Source organism: Macaca thibetana, chromosome 1 (genome assembly GCF_024542745.1).
Source record: "Macaca thibetana thibetana isolate TM-01 chromosome 1, ASM2454274v1, whole genome shotgun sequence".
In the NCBI taxonomy this organism is placed as follows: Eukaryota; Metazoa; Chordata; class Mammalia; order Primates; family Cercopithecidae; genus Macaca; species Macaca thibetana.
The window spans coordinates 349,019-373,098 of NC_065578.1; the positions used below are offsets into that span (position 1 = coordinate 349,019).

A 24,080-nucleotide genomic window follows, 5' to 3' on the forward strand; every position below is an offset into this window, starting at 1 on the left:
CTGTGTTCCTTCCTGGAGGCCGGTGAGTCATCAGCCGTCCCCACCTAGGAGCCTTCCCAGCAGGGCTGGCCTCGCCCAGCGAGGGGCAAGAGGGCTCACCCTGGCGGCCTGGGCCCCCAAAGCAGGCCCCGGTTTCCCCAGCAGAAGACCAGAAGCCCCAGACCCAGAGCTTCTCAGTCTGGCAGGGGCAGGACAAGACCATCCGAGAGCGGGGGGACACGTGGGGCTGTCTCGTCCTCCCCAGGGCCCTGTTTTGGAGGCCAGACCTAGGGCCTGAACCATCGCAGTGACTGCGGGGGGAGGCAGAGCTGGGGCCCCTCACTGGCCTCTTCCAGGGCGTCCACCCCAAGGCCTGAGGGGGCCGTCCCGGCAGCTCTCACGGCTGCTCCTCCCAAGGACAAAAAATGGCCGCCCTGGAACAGCACCCACCCTGGGTGTCCTGTCACCCACCGGGCCGGAGGGCAGCCTCGGACTCCCTGGGGGCCCCAGGGGAGCCACCCTCATCCATCTCTCAGGCCCCAAGTCCCCAGATTCCCTCTGGGCCTCGAGGAGCCAGGGAGGGGTCCCAGGGAGCGGAGGTGAGGGGCCGGGGGGTCCTGGCCGGCAGTGGGGCTGAGTCTGGGGCCGGCGTGCCTGGAGGGGCTGTCGGGGCTGGCGGGGCTGGCGGGGCCGGCGGGGCTGGCGGGGCTGCCGCCGGTGATTTGCCTGACATTTCCATAGCTGCTTTGGTTCCACGGGCTTGGATTTCCATACCTGCTCCCCCCCGGGGCTCGTGGAGCCTGCAGCCGTAGGTTCTGTTTCTGCCAGGTGCCCTCACCTTCTGGGACTCGGCCGAGCCCTGGGACACCGGCTGGGGAGTGGTTACCCAGGGCCCACAGTGCTGAGGGCCATGGCATGTCCCTCAAGGTTCCTTGAGGTTGGTCGTAAGGGCTTGGTCTGGAGGCATCTCTGGTCCGGAATCTCAGGACTCACTGTGTGTTTAGGAACTGGGTCAGCAGCCCCTGGGGTAGGCCCTGCCCGTCTGTTCCGAGGAGCCAGCTGGGGGCCGTTCCCGCACTGCTCAGGACACCTGAGAAGCCCGGTGTCCTCGCCACTCAACGGCCTTCCCAGGCACCCAGATCTCGGGCTCCAGGGCCCCTCCTGCAGTTCCCCTGTCCCGGAACCCCCACCCAGCAGGAGTGCCACCCCCCTCATGCACAGCTGGCCTCAGTGTCCCAGGCAGGGTTTGTCTCCCAGGTCCCCTCCCCACAGTCTCTCAGGGCAGGGCGCCCAGCAAGTTCCCCGGTGTCCAGGCCACAACCCTAGCAAACAACACGTGGAGGTGACGGCGGCACTGCCAAGCCCAGGCCAGGCTCCCAGGAATGCTCAGGCCCAGCCAGAGGCCTCAGGGTGAGCTCAAGTCACCAAACCCAGAAAGGCCGCACCCAGGGGGAGCCTGGAGTGTGAGGAGGGGCAGCCACGGTCCATCCTGGTGGCCTCGGCTCTCCAGGACTCAGAGGCTCTGCGCCCTTTCCTGCTCTGCCCAGCCAGGGCCTGGGTGCCCCGTTCACCTCCGTCTCTGTCTCCTGCTGCCCCCGGGGCCTCTGCTCACAGCAGCCACTTCTGACACCAGCAGAATGTCAACAAAGGTCACTGGTGGGACTTTAAATATACATTTAAATAGACTTTTTATTTCTAATAGTTTCTGATCAACAGAGAAGCTGCACAGATGGTTCGAAGATTGCAGAGACCCGGAGTCACTGTGAGCCCCGCACATCGGTGTGGCCCGTTTGTCGCAGCAGCCAGTGATGGCGAGCAGCTAAACCCCACACGCTGGTCGGCCTTCCCCTCCTGTCCTTTCCATCCTGGAATCCCATCCAGGCCCCGTGACCTCGTCACCTGTCTGTGGGCTGTGACAGCTTCTCAGACTTTCCTTGGTTTTGATGATCTTGACAGTTTTGAGGAGTGCTGGTCAGTTTTGTACAACATCCCTCAGTTTGGGTTTGTCTGATGTTTTTCTCACAGTTATACGGGGGTTATGGGTTTTGTGAAGAGGAAGATAGATGGAGCTCTAAGTTCCAGAGCCCAGTTCCTTCCACCCCATTGTGTCCGGGTTCCAGGCTCTCCACACGACCCAGCTCTGTCATCCCATCAGGGATCCGCACTCTCCACATAACCCAGCTCTATCATCCCGTCAGGGATCCACACTCTCCACACGACCCAGCTCTATCATCCCATCAGGGATCGGCACTCTCCACACGACCCAGCTCTATCATCCCATCGGGGTTCTGCACTCTCCACACGACCCAGCTCTGTCATCCTGTCAGGGATCTGCACTCTCCACACGACCCAGCTCTGTCATCCCGTCAGGGATCCGCACTCTCCACGTGACCCAGCTCTATCATCCCTTGGGGTTCCAGGCTTTCCACACGATCCAGCTCTGTCAATGCTCACCTCCATCACCCAGCAGAGGCTGTGCCCATCAGGTTTCTCCACTAGTGGGACTGTAAACAATTGCATTTTATTTATTTATTTATTTTTGAGTCTGTCACCCTCCTGAGATCAGAAGATCCTCCCACCTCAGCCTCCCAAGTGCTGGGACTCCAGGTGTGCACTCCCATGCCCAGCTAATTTTTTTAATTTTTTGCAGATACGGGGTTTCACCATGTTGCCCAGGCAGGTTTCCAACTCATGCCCCAGCCTTGGCCTCCCAGTGCTGGGGTTACAGATGTGAGCCATGGCACCCAGCGAACAACTGCATTTTAATTCCAAATATTTAAAAACTCCGCAATTCATTGTTGTTATTATTGCTGCGCAAAGCCAAAATCAATTGAGATTTCATCACTTTTTGCACAGCAACCTTCTGCCTGCAATCGTCCTGCAGGTGTGTGTGCTTTGCACATTCTCTTAGCAAACATTTACTGGTGGCAAATGTTCTCAGCTCTCTTCCGGTTGTTGTTTGTTTTGCTTTCCGGCCAGTGCTTATTGCAAAGCAATTGTTCCACTGTCTTCTGTCTCCATTGTCCTGTAGGCGTGTCTGCCGTCGGTCCCACCGCTGGTCTTCACAGGTGAACGTTTCTCACTCTTCCCTGGCTGTTTTCCACTGCTCATTATTGGCTTTCAGGATGGCTCACGTGGCAGCAAGCTGGGGATGTCTGTGTATTTATCCTGCTTGAAATTCATGGGGCTTCTTGAATCTGTCTTTGGATGTCTCTTAACAGTGCTGGAAAATTCTCAGATAGTATCTCTTCAAATATTAATTTCTCCCATTCTCTCTTCTTCCAAGTCTCTATATTTTATGTATGTATTTTACCCTCCCACCCTTATCCATATTGTCTTTTAAAAATATCTCTAGCCTTCATTCTGGATAATTTACACTTACCTGTCTTCCAGTTCCCCAATTTTCTTTTTCTTTCTCTCTCCTTCTTTCCTTCCTTCCTTCCTTTCCTTCTTTCTTTCTTTTCTTTTCTTTTTTTTTTGACAGAGTCTGGCTCTGTCACCCAGGTTGGAGTGCAGTGGTGCAATCTCGGCTCACTGCAACCTCCACCTCCTGGGTCCAAGTGATTCTCCTGCCTCAGCCTCCTGAGAAGCTGGGATTACAGGTGTGCACTACCACACCTGGCTAATTTTTGTATTTTTAGTGGAGACAAGGTTTCACCATGTTGGCCAGGATTATTTCAAATATCATGACCTCAAGTCATCCTCCCACCTTGGCCTCCCAAAGTGCTGGAATTGCAGGCATGAGCCAACACATCCAACCCCTGATTTTCTTTTCAGCCATTTTAAATCTTCTATTAAGCCTATCCATTGAGTTTTAAATTGTGGTTATCATGTTTTCATTTCTTTTCTTTTTTTTTTTTTTTTTTTTTTGAGATGGAGTCTGGCTCTGTCACCCAGGGTGGAGTGCAGTGGCCGGATCTCGGCTCACTGCAAGCTCTGCCTCCCAGGTTTACACCATTCTCCTGCCTCAGCCTCCCCAGTAGCTGGGACTACAGGCGCCCGCCACCTCGCCCAGCTAGTTTTTTGTATTTTTTAGTAGAGACGGGGTTTCACCATGATAGCCAGGATGGTCTCGATCTCCTGACCTCGTGATCCGCCCGTCTTGGCCTCCCAAAGTGCTGGGATTACAGGCTTGAGCCACCGCGCCCGGCCCTCATGTTTTCATTTCTAAAAGCTCATTCAGTTTTTTTTTTAATCTACTCCATAATTTTTATAAGGTAAAGTTCTCTGCAAATATAAAACATCTTTTTTTGTTTTCAACATACTGATTTTAGTTGTTTTTTGGTCTGTCTCTGATAACTCCAATATCTCTAGGCCTCTAGCAGGTCTTACTGGTGTCTGTTTCCATCAGTTCTTGCTTGTATCATATCTTTGCGAGACTGGTTATCTTCGACGGTGTGCTGGTCACTGTACTTGAACAAGTATCTGTAGGATGATTTGATGCCTCGGGCAAACGCCCTGCCCCATGTGGCTTTCCTCTACCAGACACCTGGGACAATACTGCCTGCACCTGAGTGGCCTTTGGGTTCTTTGGAAGACCCAGGTGGCTTGAATTGGGGCTGCAAGGATGGAGTCACCTTCATTTCATCCTCACTTTGGGAGTGGAGTCCTTTGGGGCTCCCAGGTTCTGTGGGGAGGGTCTCCTGGTGGATGATTTCCACATTGGAACAAAAGTCCACAACTGCTGACCCCGAGGAACGTGGCATAGTGCTCTAGGCTGTGTTTTCTCCGTGACTTTGGCTTGGTGAGTTCTCGCCAGCTCCTCGGCTCTTCGAAGCTTTAACCAGATGGTTGAACGTTTCGGTCCTTTTCCGCCAGCAGGTGGACCTGAGAATCTCTGCCAGCACTCCTGTGAACAGGCCACCCCACGGGCATTGGCCACGTCCCCTGCCTGGGACACTCCCTCCCTTTGGCCTTCGGGACCCCACACTCTTCCCATCCAGGAGTCCTGGGATTCCCCAGGGCACCGCCAACCTGACCGCAGCCTCCGTTCCCTCCGTCATCAGGCACGGCCAGTGCACTTCCACCCAGTCTCTGCCGGGCTCCATAGCCAGCATGGAATCCCCACTTGGGAAACTCCCACTGAAACTGCATCTGCTTAGCTGGAGTCTGCAGGAAATCTGTGCCAATGACACCAGAGAAGAGTGTGCACTCTTCCCAGCCTCCAGACGCCTTGACTCCGTCTCCATCCGCCCACTCCATTTCCCCGGCACCAGCACCCCAGCCCATTGGTTCCCAGGGATGTCTGTGCCCCGGTGGCTGAGTGAGTTGAGCCTTGGAGGCACGTGGTGACTGGCTGCCCACAGGCTGGGCTGGGAGGCCATAGGGTCGACCCCTGGATTTGACGCCCTAGAGGCCTCTGGGGACGAGGGTGGCTGTGGAGGCCTGGGGCAGATCTCAATGAATAACTAAGAAGAAAACAAAGTGACAGGCTTCAGATCAAGCTCCCAGGAGAGGGCTGTATCTCAGAACACAGGCAAAGCTTCCAGATTTTTGGTTAACGCCTTCCTGAGAATTCAGTAGAGGTCTTGGCTAAGCATCACAGCGCTCAGGGATCCAGCCTGGGGGGACACAGGAGCATCAGGGCCTCAGGCAGAGGTGGGTCCAGTCAGGGTGAGCCAGGCTGCAGGAGCCTGTGCTGACCCACCAGGCCCCGGCTGGACATGGGCAGGTCCCAGAGCTTGGTTCTGGGCAAGAAGGTGGGGGGAGGGTGGCCCGGCACTTGCTCAGGAGGGCCGGGGGAGGTCCCAGGCACTGGGCTGGTCCACCCTGTGGCAACCCACTGTGGGCAGACCCAAGGTTGTACAGCATGACCAGGACCCAGGACCTCGGGCTGGGGACAGAGTGACCTTCTGGCTTGAACTGTCGTGCCCTGAGCTTGCAGTGGCCAGCAGGTGCCTGGGCCCTTGGGCCAGGTTGGGGGAGCCGGGACGAGTGGGAGAAAAGGTAGCTGGAAGAGGGTGCAGCAGGCTCCCCGCTCTGTGCAGCACTGAATCACAGTGGTGTCACCCGCCTCGTCTGGCAGCATGGCAGGAGGGTGCAGCCTGGGCAGGGAGCACTCGGCCCTGGAATCAAGGTCCAGAGGCAAAGGCAGCAGGTGGGTCCAGGGCGCTCTAGGGACTGCAGCCCCCGCCCCCGGGCCCCCAGCCCAGCCCCTCCATCCCCGCCAGGCCCCCAGATCCGTCCTTGCCCTGCCTCCCATTGGCCTGGAGGCTCACTGGCCTTCCCACCGGGGTGGAAACGGGTGTCTGCTACTGGGGTTCGCGTAGAGCAGGAAGGGGGAAGGCAACGCGGTGGAAAAGCCACCGCTGGGTGCCCGAGGTGGCGGAGCTGGTGGGAGGGGCCTCCGCCGATCCTGCTGAATCTCAAACTCTAGGCCCTGGGGACGCCCCACCCTTCCCGCCGGGGAGACTGGGTTTTCCTCCTAAGGTTCTCCAAGCAAAGCCTGTCTGGGCCGGGCGCGGTGGCTCAAGCCTGTAATTCCAGCACTTTGGGAGGCTGAGACGGGCGGATCACGAGGTCAGGAGATCGAGACCATCCTGGCTAACACGGTGAAACCCCGTCTCTACTAAAAAATACAAAAAACTAGCCGGGCGAGGTGGCGGGCGCCTGTAGTCCCAGCTACTCGGGAGGCTGAGGCAGGAGAATGGCGTAAACCCGGGAGGCGGAGCTTGCAGTGAGCTGAGATTGCGCCACTGCACTCCAGCCCGGGCGACAGAGCCAGACTCCGTCTCAAAAAAAAAAAAAAGCCTGTCTGTGTTCCAGGGTGGTGATGACTAGAGGAGACAAAGAGAAAATTAGCCCCAGAACCTCCTTCAATTAGTGGAGGCGCCAGCGGGCCTCCCCTCAGCCGGCCGGGGGGTCACGGGCCCCTCCCACCTCCCGGTCAAGACCCCGACATTGCGGAGGGTCAGGAGGGGTGGCAAGGACCCTGGGCCTGGCACCCTGGGTGGGACACCGTCCCCAGGGAGGGCTGGGCAGGCGCCCCCACCCTCCACCCACCCTCCACCCACCCCGCCGGTGCTGGCGCCGCAGTGGCCAAGGATCCAGGAGCGACTCCCGCGCTGCGCGGAGAACCCGGAAGTGGAGGAGCCCGGAAGTGGAGGGGCCCGGAAGTGGAGGAGCCGCGGGCGGCCCTGATCCTGTGTCCCTTGCAGAGACGGGCCCCAGTCCTGAGTCCGAGGCTCTTGGGCCCTCCCCTTCCTCCCAGCACCGTCCCAGGGGGAAGGTAGCCCCTGGCGCAGGTGGGACCCTCCGCAGTCTGGCCCAAGAAACGGGGACCCTGTGGCTTCCTGTGGCCTCCGGTGGCTGGTGCCATCAGGAAGTAGCCCAGAGCCAGAGCACAAACGGGCCTTTGTCCTGCCTGCCCCGCCCAGCGAGACCTTGGGCCCCGCCAGGGCTGGGGGCTGGGGGCTGGGTCCCCTCTGGCCGGCTCTGCCATCAGCGCCAGCCTAGGGGCAGTTTCTGCTGCCCTCCTGGGTGGGGCCTCCCTGGTCCCTGGAGAGCCACACCCCCTCCCCTCCACTGTCCCCACCTGGTGCCCCCCCCTGGCTGCCATGACAACATCCTACCCAGCAGGTGGGCCAGGCCGGAACCTTTGGCAGCCACCGGTTCCTGGTGATTCCGACCCCAAGTGCAGCCACTGTGAGGGGTCAGCTGTGGAGTGGCCCCACACTGACCAGCTCACGCCAGCTGGCAGAGCCGCCGGGCCCTCTCCATGGAGGAGCAGAGAGGCCTCAGGCGCCACCCGCCGTGCCCCAGGGCCACTCACTTCCTTGGTGGGTGAGGGATGCCGGCCTGGGCCTCCCGAGACTTGAGCCCTGCCCCTGCCCTTGTCCCCAGAGAGACCTGTGCCAGCGAGCGTCACAGTCCTCCCCTCCCTGAGCCTTGCACCCAGGCGGTGCAGGGGCCCTGCTGCACCCCAGAGTGGGCATCAGCCCTCAGCCACTCCATTAGCTGTCCCCCCCAGCTCAGGGCCTCAGAACCGGCCATCCACGGGCTCAGAGGCACCTGAGGGTCCTGGGGCCTAGGTGGGGACTGGCTGGCTCGGGGTCGTCCAGCAGCCATACCCAGGTTCATCCAGGATGAGCAGAGCAGTGTGAACCAGTGATTGGTTCAGAAGCAGGTGAGGGGCCAGGCGTGGTGGTTCATGCCTGTAATCCTAGCACTTTTGGAGGCCAAGGCAGGCGGATCACCTGAGGTCGGGAGTTCAAGACTAACCTGGCCAACACAGTAAAACCCATGTCTCTACTTTTGGAGGCCGAGGCAAGCGGATCACCTGAGGTCAAGAGTTCGATACTAGCCTGGCCAACACAGTAAAACTCCTGTCTCTACTAAAAATAGAAAAATTAGCCGGGCATGGTGGTGCACACCTGTAGTCCCAGCTACTCGGATGGCTGAGGCAGGAGAATTGCTTGAACCTGGGAGGTGGTGGCTCCCACCAAGATTGGGAGCCAAGATTGCACCACTGCACTCCAGCCTGGGCGACAGAGCCAGACTCCGTCTGAAAGAAAAAGCAGGTGAGGAAGTGTGAGCAAGTCTGGCCCATGCTGCCAAGCTCCCGCTTCTCCGAGCGGCTCCACACGAGAAGCAGCGGCAGCTCCAGTTCCACAGCCAGACACCGGTCATTTTCCCTCTACTAGGGAATTAGGCAGGATGGTGTGGGGCCTGAGTGTCACCATGAGACCAGGAAGCAGGTGTTCAGCCAGACGCAAATATTCCTCCTCAAAGCCAGGGGAGCGGCCACAGTGGATTTTATTACGGGGCTACGGGGGCACGCCCAGCGCCCCGCTGCTCTCCACGTCCACAGCAGCGAGGGTGGAGGGCCCTGTGCTGTGCAGGGCACAGCTCGGCTGCACCTGGGCCAGGACACAGCTGCCCAAGTGGGAGGAGCTGTGGACGGGGCTGGGGCCTTCCTCCTCCCAGGGCCGGTGAGTCACTCGTTCACTGTTTCACGTTCCAGGTAGAGACAGTTTATTAATCTGCAGAAAACTCTGGGGCCTTTTATCTTTGTGTTTTCTTTTTTGAGACAGGGTCTGACTCTGTGGCCCAGGCTGGAGTGCGGTGGTGCGATCAAGGTTCACTGCAGCCTCCACTTCCCAGGCCCACAAGTGTGCACCACCACAGCCGGTTAAGTTTTAAATTTTTTGCAGAGATGGGATCTCACCATGTTGCCCAGGCTGGTCTCAAACTCCTGGGCTCAAGTGATCCGCCCGCCTCAGCCTCCCAAAGTGCTGGGATTACAGGCGTGAGCCACCGTGCCTGGATGGTGTTTTACCGTTGAGGTCAGAGGGCAGACGTTGCGCCAGGTGTTTCGTCTGCGCGTGGAGCTTTGGAACTGATGGAGAAGGCAGAGTCCTGATCAGAGCACGGGGACAGGGGAGATGAGCAGGGAGGAGGGAGGGGAAGGAAGGAGGCGCCAGGCTCTCCGCTCAGTGGAGGTCAGTGGAGTTTGCTTCCTGCTCACACTGGGCCTGATCAGGTCAGAGGGCACGCGGGGGCCACTGTCTGTCCTCCGTGGGGCCTTGGCCTGTGTCCGAGGGAGGGAGACGGTACAGGGACGCACGGCTCTGCGAGGTGTTCCCTGGCGGGACCTCACCTGTGTTCTCTCTCTCCCTGTCTCAGTCAGAGCTGCCCCCAGGCTCCTGCAAACCAAGAGGGGGTCCAGGAAGAACTGCTCCTGGGGCCTGGACAGAACGGAGGACGTGTGCATGAGGCAGCGTGGACCAGAGGGGCCTCCCGGGCCGCCTGCTCCATCCAACCGGGCCCTAGTCCTGCCAGACTCACCTGAGGATGCCCGTGGGTCCCAGCGACACCCCTGCCCCTAATTGAGACAAGGGTGGGGGTGGGGCTGTGTGCCTGCGTCCTGGCCCTCCCAGGGCCACCCTCAGGAGTGGCTGCACAGGCTCTGGCCGGTCGGAGCAGCCCACGGAGCCAGGCCCATCCTGGGAGGCTCAGGGCTGCAGCCCATGGACTCATGAGGGGGGCTTCTGGGGTCTAAGGCCAGCGGTCCCCTTTCTTCTCGCTGAGGCACACCACGTCAGAGGCCCCAAGCTCCCACCAGGACTCCCCAGGCAGCAGGTTTCCCTCCACAGCCGGGAAGAGCCCCACCTTCACCACCCCCCACCAGCCAATTCCAAGACCACCGAAGCCCCCAGACCCGGCCCTCGGCCCCTCCTGCCCCCCGCCTCTCCCTGCTGCTCAGAGCCTCGGCCAGCACCTAGGGACCCATGTCCACGTCCAAAGCGGCCCTTCCCTCCACGATTCTCTGTGGCCCTTGGAGAAAAGAGCAGCCTCTCCCGAAGCTCTGCCCTCGGCCCTCCCTCCCCGGAGCCTTTGCCCAGACGTCCCGTCCCATCCCGTCCCGTCCAAGGGGCTGTCACTCTTCTGCCCACCTCTTGCCCATTCCCGGACAGCCACAGCCGTGGGAACCATGCAGCCTGTGGACACAGCCCCCAGCGCAGCTCGACTCTGCCTGGTCCCCACGGCTTCCAGTGGCTCACCAGCCGCCCCGTCGCTCCATGAAATCTGACCACACCTGTCCCGACACTCGACCAGCTCCCAGGCAGGTCCCGCCGCGCAGGGGGCCAAGGGCCACGTCTGGGACCAGTGAGTGAGGCGGCGTGTGGGCAGCTGGGGTGTGAGCCCGAGACGGGGGTCCGGGCTTCTCCCACTCGGACGCCAACCGCAGACTCTGGATTTGGAGGTGTGGGCAGTGCCTCATTCTCCCCAGAAGACAAGAGCCCCCCGGCCGGGTGTGTGCTGACCCCACCCCCACCTGTCCCACACAGACACCTGAGTGGGCATCAGAGTGGGCCGGGCCCTGACTGTCCGAGGAAGGGCCTGTTGGGGCGAGGGCAGTGGGTCAGAGGTCACCGGTGCCCCCGGGGCCCGCTTCCAAAAGCCCTGCCAGGAAGTGGCTCAGACCCCACGCCAGGGCCAGAGGCCAGCGCCAGTGAGCCTCCGGCCGTCCCAGCCCCCGGCCCCGCCCATTTCTAAAGACCAGGCACAGGGCAGTCGCCTGAGCTTTCCCAAGCCCCAACCCCTGGGGCAGAGTGAAAACAGTGCCAGGAGCGCCCGGCACAGGCCCTCGGTGACGAGGCTCCCAGCGGAGCTCCCAGAGCTTGTTATGGAAAATCGTGGTGTCCGCCGGGACCTCTCTGCCGGTCGGGCTAATTACGGACTGTTTGTGATTTCACTATGGGCCCTTCCACTGGGAACCACGAGAAGCAAACACGTTGCCATGGGAGGGTCGCTTCCCGGACAGGGCGGGGGCCCTGCCCTCCCCACCCCCAGACTCCTGGTCCCCCAGGCCTTCCAAGCTCCCAGAAGAAAACTTGTACCCCAGTCCAGGGGCTCCAAAGTGACCTCCAGAGCCCAAAGAGGGGTGTTCCGGGGGCTACTGGGGCTTCAGCTCTCCCTGAAGGCTCAGGAAGGCACCCACACCCCTCCCTCATTCACCCAGCTGTGGGTCTGTGGGGTCTCGGAGCCTCCTGCCCATTGGGGTGGGACTGGGAGCACATAGCTCCTGCGAGGCCCTGGCGAGGAGACGGATCTTGAGACCCACATAGGCCTGCAGGGGTCCCTTCATTGCTCCAAAATTAGGGGCTGGCTGGGGGCCTGGAGCTAAGACCGGCAGGTCTGGCCCCTGCCCTCTGTCCACGAGAGGCCTTGGCCCCATGGGACAGGGCACCAGCACTGCAGGGAGGTGGCAGGCAGGTTGGACCCACCCTGGGGCCACCCCACCCGCTTCTAAGGCAGCCTGGGAAGGAGCCCTGCGGAGCTGGGGGCGGGGAGGCGGGGGTGGAGGGGTGAGAGTTGCCCGCGGCCTCCCCTGTCCCTGCCCTGTCGCCCACGCTCCACGCAGGCCCCACAGAAGCCTTCCCATCCTGACTTTTGTTCAACCTCAGTGGGCGGCAAGGTGGGGGCAGGACGCGTGTGCGGGACCTGGGCCTGCGTCAGCGTCACCAGCCCGCCTCCCGCCCGGCCTATGGGAGCCCAGGGGACACACCTGTCGGGGGCCAGGAGCAGAGATTGGCCAGCGGGAGCTCGCACCTGTGTGGGGCGGGGAGCAGCGCTCCTTGTAAGGCGAGCCCGGCCGAGCCGGCTCTTCCCTCCCGAGGCCCCCACCTCGCCACCACCTCCCATTGTCCCGTCACCCTCGAAACTCTCCCAGAGAGGGGCGAGTTATCCAGCTGTGCAGGTCTGAACTGACTTTTCCTGTGCCAGGGCTTCGCCTGAGCAGAAGCAGGAAGCTCACCTTTGCAGGGCAGCGGGCAGGTCTCCCCGCGCCAATGGACGCCCCGTGCCGACAGACGCCCTGAGGCCTGACCCTGGCTGAGGCCAAGTGCCCAGCTCTGTGGACCCGGACGGACAGGGGCTTGGGTCCCCCCCATTCCTTCTGAAGCTGGTTCACACCCACCCGGGCCTGGCACACGGGAGGCGCTGGCTGCAGGGTTGGGGCGGGAGCAGCGGTGGAACCTGTCGGGGCAGGTAAGAGTGGGGGGGCAGGTGAGGGCGGGCAGCGGGGAGGCCGAGGCGCGGGGTTGGTGGGGGAGGCCACTTCCTGCAGGGGAGGCCTCGCCAGCCCCTCCATGGCCGACGCGGGGCAGGGGCGCAGGTGACAGATGGGCCGTCGCCACCCCGGCCAGCATCCAGGGGAGCTCCAGTCACTGCAGACACAGGCCGGAGCGGGTCCTTCCCTCCCAGGGAAAGGTGGGCCCCGGCGCGGACGCGGCTGGGTTTCGGGTGCGGAGCCATCTTGGGCCCACAGGCTGCATCTTCCAGGCACGGGCACAGTGTGTGGGCTCCAGGCATGGGGTGCCCTCAGGCCATCAGTGCCGGGGCAGGGCCTGGGCAGAGGGCAGCCTCCGAGAGGGGTCATGTTCTTGCCGCCTACCTGATAGCAGACCTTCTAGAAAGTTCTCTCCAGAAGCAACCACTGCCGTCCTGAGGCACTTTGTGCGGAGAGGGGAGGCCGTCGCCTCAGAGGTGGGTGCGGAGAAGGGTTTGGCCCGGGCGGCGTCTCCCTTGGGCTCTGGAGTCTGCGTTGGGAAGGGCTCGGTCTCCGCACCCTCTGCTCAGAGGCCTGCCGAGCCCGGGGACAGTGAGGTTGGCGCCTGGGGCCATGGCTGGTCTGGTACAGGTGGGGCTCAGCCCGAAGAAGGTGGAGCGGGTTCCCAGGCCCCACACTGTGACTGGGGCGGGGACGACGTCTCTTGTACAGGTTTTTACTTAAATGCGAAACCGCACAGTACGGTGGCTGTAGCCAGGAGCAAGGTCTGACCCACCGGGGCCCAGCCTTGAACTTGCCGCAGGGGCACTTGAACGCGTTTAGCGGCCCGATCGTTGGTTTTCTTAAAGTTTGGGAACTGATTGATCCTGGTGGTGGGAGGGAAGGTTCATTGTCCTTGATGAACAAAATTCTCAGGGCGTGAAAAGCTGTTGCTTTAATTAACCCCCTGGGAGCGTCTCAGGCCTCGTTTAGGCTGAGTGTCTGGGGAATGAGGTGGTTTTGTTCTGTTTTTCTAGTAACCCAGATGAAACGCTCAAAAGCGCGGTTGGCAGCACGTTGAATCTGGCAAAATTAAGGTTTGCGTTTGTGAAAACGCAGATGCAGTCTGCGGTTCATTTTCAGACATTTTGGTGATTTGCAAATATTTATTTGCGAAATGAGTTTGTCAGAACATTTTTTACCGTATTTAGGGAAAGATGAGACGGGCCGAGGTTGTGGAGCCTGGTTTGTTCTCTGTGGGGCTGGTGGACATGGCCCGGACGCGGGGGCCGTGCTCACAGCCAGCCTGAGAGGGCTGCAAATCCATGCCCGCCGTGTGGGTGAAATGGCGGCTTTGCCTCGCAGACGTGTAGCGCCAGCAACGCGGAGGGAAGAAGCTGAGTGCTGGCCAGGCTGAGCTCCGCACCCCACCCCCAGCAGCCTCTGGCTCCCGGCTCGGCTCCGCGGTTGGGGCGGGTTGGATTTCAGGCTTTGTTCTCCGAGACCTCACCATTGATTAAGCCCGTCGGGCAGGTTAACCAACAAGTTAGTTTTTCACGCTGGGATCACATTCCTCGCCGGGCGCTCCCACCCCACCCCGGCCTGTGCAGGTGGGACCCGGCCAGGCAGGCGGGCAGGGCGGCCAGGGGAGCCGAGGGGCGCCTGCCCGGGGCATGTGTTCCACAGAGAACCCCTTGGTGGGGCGGCTCTGGGCCTCCTGACTCACTCCTCGATTTTCCCAAGCTGAGTCTGGCCCCGCGGTGATGATTAACCCAACACCTCAACTGGCACGTCGCTGGCTCCACTTCCCGGCGACGGTTGACAAGAAAGCACCGCGTGGGGCTCTCGGAAAACAGGGACCGTCCATTTTCACTTTTCATTTCTTGACCTGTGGCCACGGTAAGACTCGGCCGCCTGCCCGCTGCACTCCTTGCCCCTCACCCCTGTGCCAGGCACAGGGCCCTGCAAAGTCCTGGGTCCCCCAGTTGAGCCTGCCGGCCGGGGTGACCATCTCCCCGCCCAGCCCGGGAGCCAGGTCCGGCCTCTCCTGCTAGCTGCTCGCTGGCTTTACAGCTTCTGGGCTCAGGAGGCGCCTGGGAATCCTGCCCTGGAACTTAGGAAGGAGGCGTCTCCCACCCGCCTGCCACACAGGTCTGCCCCTGGGTACGAGCCTCTGCCGTGTGCCCCTCAGTCTCCCAGGTGAGAATGCAGTGGCTGACAAGCCTGGGCGGCCAGGCCAGCTCTGGCCCTGTGGGGTCACTGAGAAGGCTGGCCCTGGGTAGCCAAGAGCCTGGGGACACTGGCCCGGGGCCCTGAACCTGGCAGTGGGAGGCCATCCCCTGGGTGGGGGCAGTGTTTGGCCCCAGCTGCAAGGGACGAGTGCCGGGTACCTGCGGCCCCCCACGCAGCCTGGCAGCAAGGAATGGAGCTGAAATTCGACTCTGAACGGGAAATCTTCGTCTCCCTCAGCTCAGAAAACAGGTGAAATTGTGTCCCTGAAGCACTGATTTTTCTTTTTTTTTTTTGAGACAGAGTCTCGCTCTGCCGCCCAGGCTGGAGTGCAGTGGCCGGATCTCAGCTCACTGCAAGCTCCGCCTCCCGGGTTCACGCCATTCTCCTGCCTCAGCCTCCCGTGTAGCTGGGACTACAGGCGCCCGCCACCTCGCCCGGCTAGTTTTTTGTATTTTTTAGTAGAGACGGGGTTTCACCGTGTTCGCCAGGATGGTCTCGATCTCCTGACCTCGTGATCCGCCCGTCTCGGCCTCCCAAAGTGCTGGGATTTCAGGCTTGAGCCACCGCGCCCGGCCTGAAGCACTGATTTGATGGGATTTTATGGGATCGGTGGTGAAGGCCTGTGAGGTGATGGAAAGGGGAAGCCCGATGCCTGGAGCCTGACAGGCTGGAGGCCTGGTGTGGGGTCTCTGGAGAGGGTCCAGGTGTGAGGGAAGCTGGGTCAGGTCCTCGGAGACGTGGCCTTTGGAGGAGGAGACTGGAACCGGGTGGACCTGGCAGCAGGTGGGGGTGGGCGGAAGCAACGTTTGTTGTGGTCGGGCAGACAGGGCCTGTGTCCCCTACAGCCTCTGTGGGTGGAAGGTGCCAGAAATCTTGAAGAGTGGCTCTGGCCAGCTCTCTGGGCCCGGTCAGCACCCGAGTGGGGGCAGAGAAGGGGCGGGAAGGAGGACAGGAAGGATGGTGTGTCCAGTGGGCAGGGAGCCTTGGTCTGGCCTGGGAGCTGAACCTGCCTCAGGCCCTGAGCAAGGAGGGGCCACAGGGCCGTCTACTTCCTCCTGCCCCTGCAGAGGCGGCCCGGCCCCCACAGCGTCTGAGGCTCGGCTGCCGGTGTCTGTTTGTGGCCGGTCTCCCTCTGTGCCCGGGTCAGACCCCAGACCAGCAGACACAGAAACCGCAGGGACGGCTGGGCATAGCCAGGAGCCTGCCCCACCCCCACCCCGCCCCTGGCCCCACACCCCCACCCCTGCACCCCCACCTCCACCCCCGCCTCCACCCGCACCCCATCCCCACCCCACCCACTCCCACCTGCACCCCCACCCCGCCCGCACTCCCGTCCCACCCCCACCCGCAGATGCTGTGCAGTGAGCAGGGCAGCATGGGAGAGGGGTTTCCAGGTGGGAGGGACCGTTCTGTCTGAGAGCCTGGCAGACACCAGGTCTTTGAGGAGAGGAGGAGCTGGGCAGGGAAGTGGCTCCCGGAACGCCATCCTAGAGACAGAGGCCCTTGTCCCCGACCTCAGACGGGCAGCACGCGGGGCCCTAGGGGCTGCGGCTGCTGTCCAGGCCTTCCGATTGGACCACCCCGAGGGAAGGTCCCCCGCAGATGGGTGGGGGCGGAGGCCGAGCGGGGCGGGCAGAGGGTCTATGTCGGCCCCACTCTGACCCGGTCCTTGACCCCCTGGCCAGGACACTTCGGTCCCCCAGGTGCCTACCCCAGGCCCCAAAGCCAGTGGCTGCTGGACTCGGCAGGGCTGGCGGGTGGGGCTCACCTCAGCCCCTTCCCTCTGGCAATGCTGCCCTCAGTGCCCCAGGAGGACGAGGCCCCCCAACTCTGAGGCCCCCAGCGAGCCCCATGCAACCCCCAGCCGGGCGGCCCCAGGCCCAGCTCGGGCAGCCGTGGCCATCTTACTGGGCAGCATTGGATGGAGTCAGGTCTCTAATACTGCCTGGTAATGATGACGGCGGGGCCCTGCACGCAGCGACCGGCCGACCCCATCCTGGCCCAGGGCCTCCCACCGAGCCCCACGCTCCCCCTCCCACAGCCTGCTCACCCGACCCCACCCCATCCGGGCCAGAAGGCTCTGGGGAGAGTGATGGGAGGTTGTGACCTTGGGAAAGGGGCTGGGGCCCCCCCAACCAGCCTCTCAGAGACCCCGGAATGCAATGCTCCCTGCAGCTGCACCCAGGGTGCTACACGGTGATCTGGGGATTAGGACGCTCAGATGTCCGGGCCCTGCCCACAGCGCCCGGGCAGGTACTGCTGCCACACCCAGCAGGTGCGGGCCGAGCAGGACCCAACAAAGGGCTCAGGAGGGCAAGGCCCAGCCGGGAGCCACGTGGAACCCAGAGGAAGCCGCCCCACCCAGCTTGGGAGCCCACCCAGCCTGGCTGCAGCCATCTTGCCTCCCGCCGGACAGGGTGGGCCAGCCACAGAGCAGACCAGCCCCCCCATGGCCCCAGGTCTGTGGCCTCAGGGTCCCCTTGCCCTGGAGGAGGCAGGGAGCGTGGCCCTGTCTGCAGTCTTAGGGCCGCCAAGCCCCTTTCTGCCAGCCCTGTCCGGTCCCGGCGCCACTCCTGGCTGCTCACCTCTCCAGGTCTTCCCTGGACTTCCACAGCAGCCCCTGCCTGCCTTGAGGGATCCCATGTCCCTCCCGGGCCCCTGTGAGCATCTTACCGGACAGTGCTGGATTTCCCAGCTTGACTCTAACACTGTCTGGTAACGATGTTCAAAGGTGACCCACCGCTCGCCGGAGACCCCACCGAGGCACGTCCGGAGCTCCTACTCCAGAGATGGGCTGGGGCCGGGGGCCAAGCGGGGCCAGCAGATGGGTGAGGGCGGAGGGCTGAGCGGGGCGGCAGAGGGCCTGTGTCAGCTCCAAAGCCCAGCCCCCAGGGGAAGGGCTGGCCTCTGCCGGGGGTGCCCCCAGGTCACTCACACCCAGGCTGGGTCTGACACCTTGAGGACCCCTCGGTGCCTCCACAGGTCGCCTGGAGGGCTTCCTGTTCCCCCTCCCGGAGCCCCTCTGCCTCATCCCCGCAACCTCCCAGGCTGGGTTTTGGGGTGACCTGGCTCCAGGAAAGGCCATAAGGCCAGGATGCCAGGGCTGGAGAGGGAAGAGGAACAGTGGCCTCCCTCAGGCGGTCCAGGCTCCACGGAGGGTCTGCTGGGGGCGCGGAAAGGACAAGGTGGATTCAGATTCCTGAGCCCCCCCACGCAGGGGAGCGGGGACACCCCGTGCTGTGCTGGTGAGGGGCAAGGGGTCTCATTCCTTCCCCCAGTCAACAAGAACGGAAATTTTGTCCAAAACCCACCAGACCAGGATTACCCGTTGTTTAATCCTTTTGGTCTGCAACCGGGGAGCCTGGGACTGCACCCTCACGCAAAGCCCCAGCCTGGGGAGGGGGTGGCCACTGGGGAGAGGCTGCCCTTCGCTGTTACTCATTAACCTGACCCAGCGTCAGGGAGCCAGCGAGCGGCTGCAGGGAGCCTTTGCCAAGAGCAGGGCCAGGTGACCAGATGGCTCCCGGGTACCCCCACACAGCCGGACTGGGCTAGGACCAGGTGCTGGGATGGAGGCTGCCAGGGAGGCACGTCAGGGCCTCGTTCTGCAGACCCAGGAGGGATCAGGGCAGCCGCAGGAGGTGGGGGGAGCCACCCCCAGGGCCTTCCCTTCACAGGCCCTGCAGACACCAGCCCAGGACCCGGAGGCCACGCACACCACCGCCGGCCGATGAGCGTCTTACCAGACACGGTTAGACCTGGCTCTCTGTCTAATACTGTCTGGTAAAACCGTCCATCCGCGGCCTGATCACCGTTAGAGGAGAGAGCTGCCTGCCCTGCAGCTCATCAGTGTGAAGCCGCCTCATCTAGGGCTCTCGTACCCCCTTCACTATGGCCTGTGCCCACCCGCAGCTCATCAGTGTGAAGCCGCCAGGGTCTGGGGCTCCTGTGCACCCCCCCCCCCCGCCGCCATGGCCTGCGCCCACCCAGCCTCCCGGGGACCTCGAGCTGTAGTCCCTGGGCAGATGCTGTGGGCCCCATGGTATGGGCCTGGCCCCACCCCACAGCCCTCAGCCCCCTCCCCACCTGGGGAGGCCGAGACAGAAGCAGCTGCGTCCCCCAAAGTGCCTGAGCCCAGGGCAGGGAGCACATATGCCCGGCAGGGACAACATCACAGCCTCCCAGCAGCCAGGCAGCAGGACCCAGAGACCTCTGGGAGGTTCCTGGGGCCAGCCCTGAGCCTCGTCCTCCAGGGGCCAGCCAAGGACCAGCCGTGGGGTGCAGACCACACTCTCCCTCCAGGGACCATCTCTGGGGCTGAGGCGGGCGGGGCCAGTGCCCAGCTGCAAGGCCATGGGATAGGGAAGGCAGGTGCTTGGGGCCCCGCAGCCCTGCACCGGGGGCCCCTCCACTCCAGGCGACTCACGAGGTGTCATCTGGAGCTGTCCCCAAGTGGGGCTCTGCAGGTTGAGCCCCCTACGCTGGGGCCATCACCAGAGCCCCTTTCCTCTCTGGGGAGATGGGGCAGTCCCCGCAGGGCCGGCCGAAACCACCCCACAGGCTGCTGCCGCCTGAGCAATGTGTGTGCGGAAGAACTTGGAGTGCCACCCCCAGAATGTGGCCTCCGCCTCACCAGACCCCACAGGTGAGCCCTGGACTACAAGGTGCATGGAACACAAGCTTTGGATGCACCTTGAGAGCTTGGGCCAGGCAGGGCCACACCTGTGAGCCTGAGCTCGTCCAGCACCGCCCGGAGCTCGGGGACCTTCCACATCCCAGCACCTCCTCGCCGCTGTGCCCGTCTGGCCAGTCCCTCCAAGCACCCCTCGGATGAAGACGCACCCCACACTGCAGTGGGGCTCACTCTCCACAGAGCCTGCTGCATTGCACGGGGTGTGACAGGAAGGACCCTGCTGGGGCTTGCGGGGCGTACCCAGATCCTCCCTGCACGCTTCCTCCTCTCCTCTCCCCCCGCCGTAAGCACTGGGAACAAAACAGAAAAAAGTCTTTGTATAGTAATAAAGCCTGCAGTTCATGCACCTATGCTTGGACCAGCTCCTTATTTTAACCACACGAGCACAGACCCCAGCCATGCAAAGGGCCCAGCTGAGGACAGAGCCCCAGACACTGCACCTGTCCCCAGAGGCCCTTGAGGTTCCTAGGAGAGGCTCCCTCCCTTCCTTCCCTCCTCTTTCCCTCCCCCTCCTCCTCCTTCTCTCTCCCTCCTTCCCCCTCCTCCCTCCCCCTCCTTCCTCCTTCCTCCTTCCCCCTCCTTCCTCCTTCCTCTCCTCCTCCCTCCCTCCCTCCCTCCCTCCCTTCCTTCCCTCCTCTTTCCCTCCCCCTCCTCCTCCTCCTTCTCCCTCCCTCCTTCCCCCTCCTCCCTCCCCCTCCTTCCTCCTTCCTCTCCTCCTCCCTCCTTCCTCCTTCCTCTCCTCCTCCCTCCCCCCTCCCTCCCTCCCTTCCCTCCTCTTTCCCTCCCCCCCCTCCTCCTCTTCTTCTCCCTCCCTCCTTCCCCCTCCTCCCTCCCCCCCTCCTTCCTCCTTCCTCCTTCCCCCCTCCTTCCTCCTTCCTCTCCTCCTCCCTCCCTCCCTCCCTCCCTCCCTCCGTCCCTCCTCTTTCCCTCCCCCCCCTCCTCCTCCTTCTCCCTCCCTCCTTCCCCCTCCTCCCTCCCCCCCCTCCTTCCTCCTTCCTCTCCTCCTCCCTCCCTCCCTCCCTCCCTCCGTTCCTCCCTCCCTCCCTCCCTCCGTCCCTCCTCTTTCCCTCCCCCTCCTCCTCCTTCTTCTCCGTCCCTCCTTCCCCCTCCTCCCTCCCCCTCCTTCCTCCTTCCTCTTCTCCTCTCTCCCTCCCTCCCTCCCTCCCTCCTTCCCTCCCTCCCTCCCTCCCTCCTTCCTTCCTCCCTCCTTCTTTTGCTCAGGAATCTTCCCTGACTCTTCTGTGGCCAGCTCAGGTTGAGGTTCTGGGGGAAGGGGGAGCCCCTGAGTGGAGACACCTCAGCCTGTGCTGAAGGAAGCTACCGAGGGGGCAGCCGGTGGCCCTAGGGGGCCTCTCTGAGCAGGTGACCCAGAGTCACCTGAGCGTCACAGCAGGAGCGGGGCCTGGGGACAGGATGGAGGCAGCCAGGGACCAGTGAGGAGGGCTTCCTGGTCCAGCCACACCTGCCCCAGTGACAGCCACAGGTTGGTGGTAAAGGGGCCACCTCCCTTCCAGTGGCAGGGCCTGGCCTGCCTGGAGACCCCACCCACTGCCCGGGAGGTGCCGGGCCTCCCCCACTCTGCCTGGCCCTGGGGGCCGCACCCACCTGGACCCACGGCCCGAGACCCCACTGCCCACCCGCCCTGCGCAGGAACCTTGCTGGGGTTACAGGTATCCGTGGCTGCCGCACCACCCAGATCTGGGGAGTAGGAGGTAGAGTTTTCAAGTTTGAATTCAGGGAAGCTGTGAGGGACGAGGTAGTGCCTGGCTGGGGAGCCTGGGGGCTTCTGAGGGCTCGTCGGCAGTGGGGAGTCCTCGGGCCTGGGCGGGGCCCCAGGGAGGGGAGGCTGCAGGGGTTGGGGGACCTGCCCGCTGCACCCCCTCTTTCCCCTGCACACGTGGAAACCCATCCCCCGAGGTGTTCGTCCAGGTCACGTCCTCCAAAGGCTGCTGCGCCACGAAGACGAACAGGCGGCTCCCCTCCCAGCCCAGGGGCCGGGGCCCTGCCGTGCTCTGTTCCCAGAAGGGTCAGCTCTGGAGAGTCCTTTCCATCCCCCATCAGCTCCCGTCGGGTCACCTGCCCTGGCCTCAGGAAGGAGGGACACACGTAGGCCCCTTCCCAGAGCCAGAGCTTCCAAACCCGGATCTGCTGCTCCCAGCCTGGAGAGCCACAGGAGCCACTGAAGGGCCCTGTCACCCCCTCAGGCGGCCCCCACTCCCTGAAGGTCCAGCCACTCAGTCCAGGACCTGCCCCAGCCCCACCTGCCGCCTGACCTGAGGCTCCCAGAGGGCAGAGGGGCCTCCTGGGTCTGCTCTGCACCAGGGTCTGGAGGGACCATCCCAAAGCTCGAGCACCAGGCACAAGGTGGGAGTGTGGGGAGGGGCGAGGACACGGTTCCCAGCTGGACAGAACCGGGAAGACAGGTGGGAGATGCACCCCCCGGCCCCACCTCCGAGAGCTCCCTCTTCCTTCCAGGGGCTCCCCAGGGACAGGTGGGGCCCCTTCTTCCCCCACAGCTCAGGCTCCAGGGAGCCCCCCAGGCTGCAGCCCCGGTGTGCGTCGGGGAGGTGATTCCGGAGCAGGCATCACACTCTCGCAAGGTGCCTTCTCCTCCCAGCTGCTGAAAAACCCACGCAGGCAGGCACAACAGACGCTCATGCCCGCCTCTGGAGGCCAGAACTCCAAAGCCACGGGGCAGGCAGGGCTGTACCCCTCTGGGGATCCAGGGGAGGACCCCGTCTGCCTCCCCAGCCCCTGCCGGCTCAGGCGTTGGTGGCTGTGGCCGTGTCGCCCATCTCTGCCCCCCGGTCCCACGGCGTCTCCCCCACGTCTGCATCTCCTCTCTCCGCCTCCGTCTCAGGCAGGCAGTGGCCATTGATTCAGAGCCTGCCCAGGGAACCCTGGGCTATCACACCAGAGATCCTGACGTAACCCCCTGCAAAGCCCCTTCTTCTCAGTAAGATCACATTTTGAGGTTTCAGGGCTAGGATGTGGTTGTCTGTTGGGGGCACCCCCAGCCCCCTGCAAGGGGACCCGAAGCAGAGGCCCTTCTGACAGGCAGAGCTCTGAAGGACACGGATGGGCGGGGGACACGTGGCTGGAGGCTCAGCGTTTGAGGCAGAGGGGATCAGACCATGTCAGGGGTCTTGCCAGGAGCCCAGGACTCCCAGACCTGATATCATTTGGTGTTTTAAAGAGACGGTGAGGGCAGGCGGGCTGCAGTGGTTCACGCCTGTAATCCCAGCACTTTGGGAGGCGGAGGCGGGCGGATCACCTGAGGTCAGGGGTTCAAGACCAGCCTGACCAACATGGAGAAACCCCGTCTCTAATAAAAATACAAAAATTAGCCGGGTGTGGCAGTGGGTGCCTATTGTCCCAGCTACTCGAGAGGCTGAGGCAGGAGAATGGTGTGAACCCAGGAGGCGGAGCTTGCAGTGAACCGAGATCATGCCACTGTACCAGCCTGGATAACAGAGCGAGATTCCGTCTCAAAAAAAAAAAAAAATTAGCCAGGCACTGTGGCGAGTGTCTGTAATCTCAGCTACTCGGGAGGCTGAGGCAGGAGAATCACTTGATCCTGGGAGGCGGAGGTGGCAGTGAGCTGAGACTGTGCCATTGCACTCCGGCCTGGGCAACAGAGCGAGACTCTGTATATTAAAAAAAAACAGGCCGGGCGCGGTGGCTCAAGCCTGTAATCCCAGCACTTTGGGAGGCCAAGGCGGGCAGATCACGAGGTCAGGAGATCAAGACCATCCTGGCTAACACTGTGAAACCCCGTGTCTACTAAAAAATACAAAAAACTAGCCGGGCGAGGTGGCGGGCGCCTGTAGTCCCAGCTACTCGGGAGTCTGAGGCAGGAGAATCACTTGATCCTGGGAGGCGGAGGTGGCAATGAGCTGAGAGATCCGGCCACTGCACTCCAGCCCGGGCAACAGAGCAAGACTCCGTCTCAAAAAAAAAAAAAAACAGAGAAGGTGAGGGTTAAACAAAGACACACACAGATAGAGAAAGGGCAGCTTTACAGCAACACAGGTACACTGCAAACACCTGCCAGGCAGGGACCAGCTTGATGCCAGAGCCCACCGCTGCCTACGGGCTGGGGTGCCCGTAGGTATGGGTGGGAGGGCCTGGGCCGTAGGGCTTTGTGATGGCCCTTGTTCCCGCAGAAGGTAATCGTGATGTTCTTGGAGTTTTTCCCAGCAGAGTGTGATCACGTCAGGTCGGGTGGGCTGTCCCTCACGGCCCAAACTCCCACTGAACGCTTCACTTTCGCCGAGGTCTGTGACACGGCGAGGGCTTACAGAATGGTGCAGTTTGGACGGACAGATGTGAGTTCCCCTCTGTGGGGCACTGACTTCTCTGAGCCCCCGGTTCCTGTTTGCAGAGGAGGGCACGGCAGCACCTCGTCCTGGACTGTGGAGAGAGAACAGGGACCTGACCGCCTGAAGCACAGAGAATGCTCAGGCATCGGCAGCTGGGTATTCGGCAAACATGGCCAGGGTGCACGGGGAGCCTGGCCCGGGCCAGGTCCTGGAGTTCGGAGCATGGGTGGGGCCTGAGAGACGGCTCAGGGACCATCTGGGAGGGCCGGGTGGAGGGGCTCAGGCCCCGGGGCTCAGGCCCAGCAGTGACTGCCCATGAGACCCCTTCTCCAGCCTCAGCCCTCAGCCCTGCTTCCCAGGC

At 62.6% G+C, this 24,080-nt stretch overlaps 1 protein-coding gene across 1 annotated transcript; it reads left to right on the forward strand.

Moving 5' to 3' along the window:
- Positions 1-16,039: 16,039 nt before the first annotated feature.
- On the forward strand, positions 16,040-19,745 carry LOC126952143 (MAPK-interacting and spindle-stabilizing protein-like). The gene has a single exon (XM_050786541.1). It carries the CDS (start codon positions 18,676-18,678, stop codon positions 19,351-19,353), a length of 678 nt encoding a protein of 225 aa, XP_050642498.1. The 5' UTR covers positions 16,040-18,675; the 3' UTR covers positions 19,354-19,745.
- Positions 19,746-24,080: the final 4,335 nt, after the last annotated feature.